Below are 10,878 nucleotides of genomic sequence, written 5' to 3'. Positions count from 1 at the left end.
TCCTTGGCATTCTCGGATGATCACTCCAATCCCTGCCCTATCTTCTTCTTGAAACATTGTATTGATATAATTTGTGCTCGAACCCTCCACAATTACATCAATAGTCGATCTCCAAAACAACACTAATCCACCTCCCATATCCAAAACAACATCCACAGAATTTTGTTTCCTGAAAATTGCATCATTAGAGTTCACCTTCAGGATCGGCCATGAAGGTGGTTTCCAAATGGCACGATGTAGAGGCTGATTGGACTGATTTGGCTCATTACCTTTCATTGTTGTTGTTGCGCTTTTTTCCTTGTTTGGAATATTGACCATATTAAACACTTGCCGTTGGGATTGTGGTTTGGCTAACACATGCTTCTCACGTGCCTCACATAAGATATCTTGGGAAATATTGCTTGGTTGGGTCATGCAGTTAATGTGATCAAATTTTCCCATCTCTGTATCAATCTCATTTATTCTGGCATCAAATTCTTTGGCTGAAAAAACTGCCCCTTGATTCTCGATATTATGATTACCGAAAAATTGTGGGGTTGATAATGAGACAGTGATTACACCCTTTGTACGTTTCCCTACTGTATGCGTTACTTCTGGAGCATCCAAATTAACGACTTCATCCATTAAATGCTCACTCATAGCGTCCCTTGGATTCACAGTGTTGAGCACCGCCGCTGGACCGTGCGCCGTTACTTGAGTTTTGTGGTTCACCTTCACCGATTCAATCCTACTCCCATCTTCATGAACACATGACTTTGAAGATACTCCCAACTTCATGAACACCTGACTTCGAAGATACTCCCAACTTCGTCTCGTAAAAACTTTGAACGGAAAGCACTGCTTTTCTTGAAGGAACAAAAGGCGAAGCTCTAATTGATATCTGTTTCCCAAACCCTAGAAAAAACAAAACCCACTAGCCTTGGAATAATTGATAATAAACAGTGATTATTCCAAGGAAACACACAACTCCTTCCAAAAGAAGGGACACGAACACACAACTCCTTCCAAAAGAAGGGACATGACTTCTACTGAGCTCTAGGAAGCGTGTTCCTGTTGCACCAGAGAAACTTATTACTCCCATCTTGAGAGTACTCAGGCAGTTAGCAGCGCTTGGTATAGTTGGCAATTGGGCTTAGTTGTTGAATTTTATTCAATAACTATTGCTGATTCCATTAATGTATATGAGTATATCTGTCATGGCGTGATAAATTCTTTTTCATATGAATATTGTGGGACTCATGTGGCATATACAAGGCCCAATAAAGAGGAGATTTTAAAACAATTTCTTTAACTTTTTTTTTTTTTTAATAATTGCCAAAAGTATACTAAATATATTTATATTTTAAAAAAATAATAAAAGAAAGTGAAGTTTTAAAATAAACTATGTAAAACTAAGAGTTTGTTTGGATATCGTTTATTTTGTTGAAAATTAAAAATTGAAAATACTGTGGCAAAATAATTTTTAAATATGTTAATAGTGCCGTGAGACCCATTTTTAATGAAAATTTTGTTAAAAAAAGAGATTTGTGGGTTCCGTAAACACTGCATGGACCCACTGAATAGTGAAATTTTAGTGGAAATTTTGTTGTCAAAGAGGTTTATGGGTCCTATGAACAGTGTATGAGACCCATTGACAGACAACATCTCACGTGATGGAGCGCTTCTCAATAAATTATAGGCGTTAATGCACTTTTAGTCCATACATTTTACATTTTTTTCATTTTGGTCCCTACATTTTATTTTTACTATTTTTAGTCCCTAAACTAATTAATGCGTGGCATTTAAGTCCTTACCATTAGCCAATTAATAGGAAAAGCTAAAGTGGCAGACAGAATACCTTATTAGCTGAAGTGGCGATTAAAATATGCCACGTCAGCATTTTAATTTTTGTTGAAATGAAAGTTTTGTTAAAAAAAGAGGTTTGTGGGTCCTATGAACACTGCACGGACTCGCTGAACAGTGCAATTTTAGTGGAAATTTTGTTGTCAAAGAGGTTTGTGGGTTCCATAAACAGTGCATAAGACCCATTGACAGAAAACATCCCAAGTAATGGAGCTCTTCTCAATAAATTATAGGTGTAAATGCACTTTTAGTCCATACATTTTACATTTCTTCATTTAGGTCCCTACATTTTATTTTTACCACTTTTAGTCTCTAAACTAATTAACGCGTAACATTTAAGTCCTTACCATTAGCCAACTAACAGGAAAAACTGAGGTGGCAGATAGAATACCCTATTAGCTGAAGTGGCGATTAAAATATGCCACGTTAGCATTTTAATTTTTGTTGAAATGAAAGTTTTGTTAAAAAAAGAGGTTTGTGGGTCCCGTGAACACTGTACGAACCCACTGAATAGTGCAATTTTAGTAAAAATTTTGTTGTCAAAAAGGTTTGTGGGTCTCATGAATAGTGCATGAGACCCATTGACAGGCAACATCCCACATGATGGAGCGCTTCTCAATAAATTATAGGCGTAAATGCATTTTTAATCCATACATTTTACATTTTTCTATTTTGGTCCCTATAGTTTATTTTTACAACTTTTAGTCCCTAAACTAATTAACGTGTGACATTTAAGTCCTTACCATTAGCCAACTAACAAAAAAACTAAGATGACAGACAGAATACCTTATTAACTGACAGGACACTGATGTGACGATTAAAATATGCTATGTCAGCATTTTAATTTTTTTTATAACAAGTCACATCAGAAAATTTAAACCAAAAAAGAAAATAAATTAAAAAACAAAACTTAAAATTATTTTTTTAATAAGAAAAAAATAACTTGTTGTGAAAATGTGATATATAACTTATTACTTGCGTTTCAAACATTTTCGCTACCTCTTTCACTACATTTTCCCACATGACCCTGATAAAAGAAAGAAAAAAGAGAAACCCACAGCCTTTTTCGCTACCTCTTTCACTACATTTTCCCACATGACCCTGACCCTGACAAAAGAAACCCACAGCCTTTTTCGCTACCTCTTTCACTACATTTTCCCACATGACCCTGACCCTGGCAAAAGAAACCCACAGCCTTTTTCGCTACCTCTTTCACTACATTTTCCCACATGACAAAAGAAAGAAAAAAGAGAAACCCACAGCCACAATTGTTGACTGTGTGAGTGCATTCACATAGCCACAATTGTTGGCTGTGTGAGTGCTGCGAAACCGGGAACTGTTATTACATAATACTCGGGTGTCTAAGGGCCTGTTTGGCAGTCCTATTTAATCACAAAACTACACATTTTAAATAACATATCATATATTTTTACACACTTTTTCATTTATATGTGTATCAAAAACATTCAAACAATATTACTCAAACTAACTCACTGAAAACTTGAGTAACATGTTGCACCAAACTCGTGTTCCACATAATTGAGTTCCGTATGGCATTTTTTATGTTATTCGATTTTCTTAAATTCGAGTTTCATGTTAAACTAAAAAAAAATATATTATTAAATATTTTTTAAATAATAATAAAATATTACTAATTTAAAAAAAATAGTAATATTTGACTATTTTTACCTTAAATGAAAAGGGAATCAAGATAGAAAGCTTGCACTATAGATGGAGGGGATTCATCCATCAGATAACATCACGTGACACTTGTTTGGCATGCCTAGCTAGTAAGTGGCACGCCTTTTAGCAAATTGCACTTGCCTACCTGACATGACAGACTTCTCTTCAGCTCCAAAGCGGACATGACCGACTAATTATTACCTACCCGAAGTTTCTCATCAATTACCTTAGCCTTGTGACTTGTGAGACACGCTCAGGAATAGTGACGCAGCTGGGTCTATAAAAAGGGATTTAATAGCGCGAAACATGCAGAGAGCGCAAGCTGTACGAAGAGGAGGAAGAAAAAAAAAAAAACAGTGCCTTTTTCAGAGCGTAGAGTTTGTTGCGTTCTTGGTTTCACTGAGTTTCTAGAGAGGTATTACGTTATGTTTGAGATAAATAATAATAATTTTATTATTTAATTTTTTTTTTTTACTACTTAATTTATTTTTTTATTATTTATAAATTTTACGGTATTTTTTTTTTTTTGAGAAATAAATACAACATGTTGTTAATTCATAGCTCGAACTCTTTTTCTCTTAGATCCTCAAACACTTTGTACATGAAGATGTGTTAATTCAGTTACAAGGCCTTTGACAATTTTACGATCTTTTTTATTACTATACATTGATCTAACTGCACCAAACAACCTTATTGTATTTTTCAACTTTGTTGTGAACTTAGAGTACTAACAATACTGGAGCTAAAGGTAATTTTAGCTTCATTACTACGGTACACAGTTATATATAACTGTACACTGTGAGAGATAAATTCTTTTTTTTTTTTTAAATTCTCCAGCCCGATTAAAATAATATACGCTTGTTTATTTATTTATTTTCTTTTATTCTTACAGTGCCTCTCTCTCAGTGTCGCTCTCAAGTCTCAACTCCCACTCTCTGAAGCTCTCATCTCTGTGTCTTAACTCTCTCAAGCTCACTCCATCAACCTCTCACCTCTCTGTTTCACCGCCGCCGGCCCAACTCATCCTCAACGTCACCGCCACCGAAGCTCGACGTCATCGACCCACCAGCCGTCCCAAGCGGCCGATCAGCCTCAGAACCACGCCACCGATCACTTCTCTTCCGCCGATCCACTTCAGGTCAGTTGTCTCTCTATATGTATTTTTTTTTTTAATTTTCATTTTCTTTTGCTTCATAGTTTGGTACAGAGGAACGAACTGTGGAACTGAGCTAAATAATTGCATTGCGTTGAGCTGAGTTGAGTTGATTTTTGTTTCGGTGAAAGACTTGTTTTGACTTTGTAGTTTTCCATGCGTTTTTCTCGGGAAACAAACAGGCTAAAATGTGTCAGATCTTTTGCTTAAATGCTTGATGAGTGCTCATTATCATGTGCTTGTGTGATTTTATGTGTTAGTGTTTGCTAATGTAGGTGTTAATGAATGATTTACTGAGATATTACTGTTTTAGTTAGTTGTGACTCTTGTGAGCCATGGTTGATTGTGGTTAGGTTCAACTATTTTGGACGTAAACTTGGACATTGCATTCTCTATTTTATTGCAGTAGATAAAGTCTTGTGTGATGAATTTTCTTGGTTATTGCATATTCTTTTAATTAATTAATTTATTTATTTTTTTGCAAGGGTTATATTTAAATTTTATTAGCACATAGGTGGAGATTTATTCCAAAAAATTTTCGGCTGATGTCCTTTTTGTGAAGTGACTCAAAACTTCCATAATTTTTAACTGTTTGTCTAAGCAAAACTAAGAAATACTTAAACAAAGTTTCTTTTCAAATTAATTTAGAAATTAAAAAATAAATCATTCAAACTTTTTATATTACTTGAACAAAGTTTCTTTTTAAACAAATTTAGAAATTTAGAAAGAAATCTTTCATACCCTTTATATATCTTTATATTAATTGTGGATTTTGAAAATCTAACGGATGAATTGTATAATTTTATTATATTTTTTATACTTCCATATTTTTAAAAGATTAAATATCAATTGGCGGATCAGATCCGGGCTGTTGCTGCTGCTACTGCTCCTCCTCAGATCCTTTGTTATATTGCTCTGCCTTAGCCGGTTAGCCCTCTGCCCTCTGCATTTTTTTTATGAACTGCGTTTTTCATGAACTGTGGTGTGTTGATTGCTGCGTTTGTGAGTTGTGGCTTTTTTTATGAACCGGTGTGTTGTGTCTCTCAACTACCGTGTAATTTTGTGGCTTTTTGTGTGGACCGGTTTCAGTGTTTGACTGTTTGTAACTTTTTTATTTTTGTTTTTGTTTTATCTATAAAGAAATAAAGGGGGACCATAGGACAGTTGTACGTGACTAGTTTTGTGAGTACTGTCAACTGTGATTGTGAATTTGTGAGACCAATGTTTGGGAAGTCATAAGTGACTTTTTTTTTTAGATTAATTGACCAAAGTCTTTGGTCTGATTATTTTGGTTTCATCAAAAAATTTGTCATTATGATGTGGCTAACATTAGTAATATATATGAATTTGTGAACTTTGTTTTTGTCCTTTTGTGTGATGTGGCTAATATTAGTAATATATATAAACTTGTGTTTGTCTGATTGTGATTATTTTGGTTTTAGATTTTTTATTTTTTATTTTTGTTGAGAAGTTCCTTTTTGTTAGTTGGTGTATAAAACTACGAAATATGGAAATAATGAAACATTTTATTTAAAAAAATTTTGTAGATCATAAAAAAAAAAAAAATTGTTTTAAGCTTTGGCTCTCTCCCGTTCGAATTCTGGTTCCATCCCAGTCAATTTTCATATCATTAAATAAATGTTAAAATTTTAAATTTTTGTAATCTAAAAACAAAATTTGATTTACACGTTAAGAATATAAAGGCCATGAATTTTATGGTGAGATTTTTAAAATTTAACGGTTAAATATATATATATATATATATATATAAAAGTTTGAAGAATTTCTCGTTAAGAAAAACTTTGTTCAAAATACTGTTCATAAAAAAGTTGTCATTTGACTACGTTGTTCTCATTTTTTTAGGATTTGGAAGAGGTATACAACCATACCCTCAAACCATGTTTACTCTCATGGAGGTGCTTAAATTATTGGCACCATGGTTCACAGCTGCTGTTGTGGTTGTACTAACTCCCATGGTAAAAGATCTCATACCACAAGCAGTCAGCAGTTATCTCTTCTCAATCTATCAAGATTATTTCTATTCTCGACTCACTTACATCAATATTGAAGAGTATGGTGATTTCACTCGCGATCAAATCTATGAAGCTGCCACAATCTACCTAAGACAGAAGATTAATGATTCACCAAAACCAAAACGTTTCAGATGTAAAAAAGCAATTAAACAAGATAAACCAATTTGTGATATTGCGAACGAGGAAGAGGTTATTGATAACTTCAGAGACATTAGGCTCGGATGGAAGTTACGTGTAGAAGGAACTGGGCACTACGGCCAACTCCAACCTCCTCCTGATAAGAATTTTTTTGAGCTTACCTTTGATAAGAGATTCAAAAAGGATGTGGTAGAGTCTTATATACCTTATGTAATAGCTCGTGCTGAGGAAATAATAAGAGAAGAAAAGGGGATAAAGCTTTATAGCCCTAATTGTAGCCATGGTAAGGCTCTTCCAACTGGTCAAGAATGGAGTTGTACTATTCTTGAACATCCAGCTACATTTGATAAGTTGGCAATGAGCCCAGAGCGGAAGAGGAGTCTCAAAGATGATCTTGACAGGTTTGTTACAAGAAAGGAGTGGTACAAGAAAGTTGGCAGAGCATGGAAACGAGGGTATTTGATTTACGGCCCTCCAGGTACCGGTAAATCAACCTTGATTGCTGCCATGGCTAATCACCTCAACTTTGATATCTATTTTTTCGACATTTCAAATGTAACGTCAGATTCAGTGTTGAGACAAATACTGCTTACAATATCTAATCGTTCAATGATAGTATTTGAGGATATAGATTGTGCACAGTTGGGAAAAAGAGGGGAAGAAAAAAAGGATCCTTATTACCATCAGGTTTGCATTCTTTATTCTTTAAAAACCTAGTTGCAAATACTCCAATATATATGAACTATGAAGTTAACTAGCTAGTATATATGATAACTTATCGAAAAAGAAAGTTTAGGATGTTATTTGCTTCACCAGTACTATCAAACTAACAGTTGCAAATGACATTATCTTATGATTTACTCATAATAATATTTACTATCATGTTATTTTTTCAGTACACACTTTCAGGTTTATTGAATGCCATGGATGGATTATGGTCGAGCTGTGGAGAAGAGCAAATTATTGTGTTCACCACCAATCATAAGGACCTACTTGACCGGCTTGATCCTGCTTTGTTTCGCCCAGGCCGCATAGATATGCACGTGCCCATGTCATATTGCACCATGGATGAGTTCAAGATGTTGGCTTCTACTTATCTTGATTTCAATGAAGACCACAGACTCTATGGACAGATTGAAGGATTGTTTGCGAATGCACGGGTTACCCCAGCTGAAATTGCTGAGGAATTTTCAAGGACTGAAGATGCCGATGCTGCACTTGAAGCAGTTGTCGAATATCTCAAACAAAAAAAGATTGCTGAGGAATCTTCAAGGACTGAAGAACAAAAAAAGATTGCTGAGGAATCTTCAAGGACTGAAGATCCCGATGCTGCTCTTGAAGCAGTTGTGATTGCTGAGGAATCTTGAAGCAGTTGTCGAAGTTCTCAGTTGTCGAATATCTCAAACAAAAAAAGATTGCTGAGGAATCTTCAAGGACTGAAGATCCCGATGCTGCTCTTGAAGCAGTTGTGATTGCTGAGGAATCTTGAAGCAGTTGTCGAAGTTCTCAATCAAAAAACCAATATTGAGAATGCAAAAGCATGTGATGGGTTTATGGATATTATTTATGGAAGGGTATGGCTATGTATGGAATACATAATTATTTAATCTAGCCCAGACATTGACCTGTTCTACTATATATTAGTCTGTCATGTAGTACATGTTGGAATGTAGCAAACGCTAAGTCTTTTTCTTCTTCAATGAGTTGTCTGTCGCTATGGCATTGGCTGGCAGGCACTACTCTTTCCCTGTGTGAAGAGCTGGACACGTGGTTACCTCTCCACCTTTCATTTGGTTTGTAATTTTTTTTAAACTTATTTGACGTCTTTTATTTACATGTGATTGAGTCATTTATGAGAGCATCAGCTAAAAATCTAGCTATTTATAGCTTATAAAAGTCATTTTATCTATTTTATCTTTTCACTGTACAATACATCTAATATCAATAGATTTATATTTTTAGTTATTTAATTAAAATAATAAAAAAAATTTGTTAATGGTAGATTAAAAAATCTCACCAATTCCCACAAATTTAGGATCTGTTTGGTAGGACATTTCAAATACCAAATTTTAGTTTTTAAACAACATTATACATGTTTTCACATGCTTTTTTATTTACACGAATTTTCAAAAATTATAAATAATACCACTCAAACACCTTTACTAAACGGGTCCCTTATTTACTGCTTTGTACTGTCAAGGTAAATGTAATTGTAGATTAAAAAATGCACAAAACACATTGTATATATTTATAAAATAGTGTAAAATATTATACATATTTACATGAAAGTGTACAATATTGTAAGTATTTATTTAATTTATAATGTAAATCTTGCTTTGATAGTATATTATATAAATAAATAATTTTCTTTTTTTATTTTTATTATTATTATTTTATTTAACAATTGATAATATAGTGTTAATTTTTGAAATACTATAATGAAAGTTGTGATATGAAAAATACATTTAAAAGATGGTCTTTATATTTATTTGGTTTATTTTAGTCAAATTTTCATTTATACTAATTTAATATATGTAAGGACGCGATTCGTGACGGACCGTAACAGTGTCGGGTTCGCACGTGAAAAGGCCCCTAACAATATCATTTGTAGAGCGTGGGTTTGGAAGGCTAGGCCTTGTTCGATAGGCGGTGGGTTTTTCGCGGTGTTCGTATGAACTTAAGCTTTCCTACACCCCTGGAGTCTTTCTCCTGGAGGTGGGCTGGGAGGCCCTGGTTTCTGGCCATTTTTCCCAACCCCCTTTTAGGTTACTTCTTTTTCCTTTTATATTCGCCTGCGTTCATTGTCCTTCGTCCACGTATAGGGTCAATCTTTCCAAAATTGATACTTGTCCCATCAGTCTATCCCCCAAAGTCGTTGGGGATGGTCGTAAAAGCCAAAGAATGCGGCTCTGTCAGGTTCAGAGCATTAAATGGCAATAACAGCAGCTTTCCCTGGATATTTTAGATCTTTTGTCCTGGTTTCGGTCCTATACCGTTTCTGCCCTCCTTTCAGAGGGGGAACTTTGGGTCTGCCGAGGACTGAGCCGTCCTCGGCGATGTCCATAGGCTATTTGGTCGAGTTTGGGCCATAGCCCTCCTCGGCTTGGGCCTTTGGATTTTCCCCAGGTAAATGGGCCCGGCCCGTAAATCGTTTGGGCCCCACAATATATTTATTTATATTTTAAATAATTATTAAATTAATTATGATATCATCACAGTTGAACATCGGTTGAACCTCAATCTGATCTCAAAAACCTTGAACTTCTTCCTTTAACGGTTCGACGAACGGTTCAGATTTCAAAACTATGAATACAACAATCTCCCACTTGGACAGCATAAGTCGTCCAACCAAAAATATTAAATGTGAGCGTCTCCAAATTCAACCTAGTTTGTAATATGTTTGCAAGTATCTACTCATATCAACAATACATATACATCGACAGGATGCATAAAACAAAATCAAGTAATCAAGTGCTTACCAACACGCGACAAAGTTATTAGAATGCAAGAGTGGCACATAAATAACATAAAAATGTCATCAATTCACTTAGTTCCATATGAAGCCCTTCGAGACATAACCTGAATGTCTCGCATTATAATATTTAGATTATCTCAAAATCTTTTAAGTGTCTGCCCAAGACACAAACTAATTAAATGAGGCTAGGTCAAAATGCCTCTCACGCAATGCAGTGCTTGATCCAAAATAACACAATCTATTGCTCGAGCATGGTTTGCCATGAATATACATGCTTGTGCACACCACAACAACATATGGAAAACATAATGCATTATATTCTCGACATTCTCTTCTTGGTTTCCAACTATGGAGCTAATCATTTAAAGTAATATTAAAATTTGATGGATAGATCGGGTTGGAGGTAGTAAATGCAATGGTCAGTTGAGAAGGTTGTATTATACTATTATGCAGAGAGTTTGGTGTGAGAGTGAGACCATATTTTCCAAGACTCTCTCGAGCTACTCCTTTCTCTATTGATCCAATGATCAGTTTTACATGCTTGGATTTTTTAG

General features: G+C 34.8%; 1 protein-coding gene across 1 annotated transcript; it reads left to right on the top strand.

Moving 5' to 3' along the window:
* Positions 1–4,474: 4,474 nt before the first annotated feature.
* Positions 4,475–8,704, top strand: LOC115966285 (AAA-ATPase At3g50940-like). The gene is made up of 5 exons (XM_031085543.1): positions 4,475–4,663; positions 5,540–5,605; positions 6,542–7,536; positions 7,746–8,193; positions 8,238–8,704. The coding sequence occupies exons 3-5, from the start codon at positions 6,577–6,579 to the stop codon at positions 8,336–8,338; spliced, it is 1,509 nt and encodes a 502-aa protein (XP_030941403.1). The 5' UTR covers positions 4,475–4,663; positions 5,540–5,605; positions 6,542–6,576; the 3' UTR covers positions 8,339–8,704.
* Positions 8,705–10,878: the final 2,174 nt, after the last annotated feature.

Source organism: Quercus lobata, chromosome 11, assembly GCF_001633185.2.
Source record: "Quercus lobata isolate SW786 chromosome 11, ValleyOak3.0 Primary Assembly, whole genome shotgun sequence".
NCBI classification, from domain to species: domain Eukaryota; kingdom Viridiplantae; phylum Streptophyta; class Magnoliopsida; order Fagales; family Fagaceae; genus Quercus; species Quercus lobata.
The sequence above is the reverse complement of the archived record's forward strand: the minus strand, read 5'-3'. Positions and strand labels throughout refer to the sequence as shown.

Excerpts from the sequence above, each read along its gene's own strand:
- LOC115966285 (XM_031085543.1), top strand. The coding sequence starts at position 6,577 with ATGTTTACTCTCATGGAGGTGCTTAAATTATTGGCACCATGGTTCACA. Across the intron at positions 7,537-7,745 it reads AGGATCCTTATTACCATCAG|TACACACTTTCAGGTTTATT; the intron begins GTTTGCATTCTT and ends TTATTTTTTCAG. Across the intron at positions 8,194-8,237 it reads CGATGCTGCTCTTGAAGCAG|TTGTCGAATATCTCAAACAA; the intron begins TTGTGATTGCTG and ends CGAAGTTCTCAG.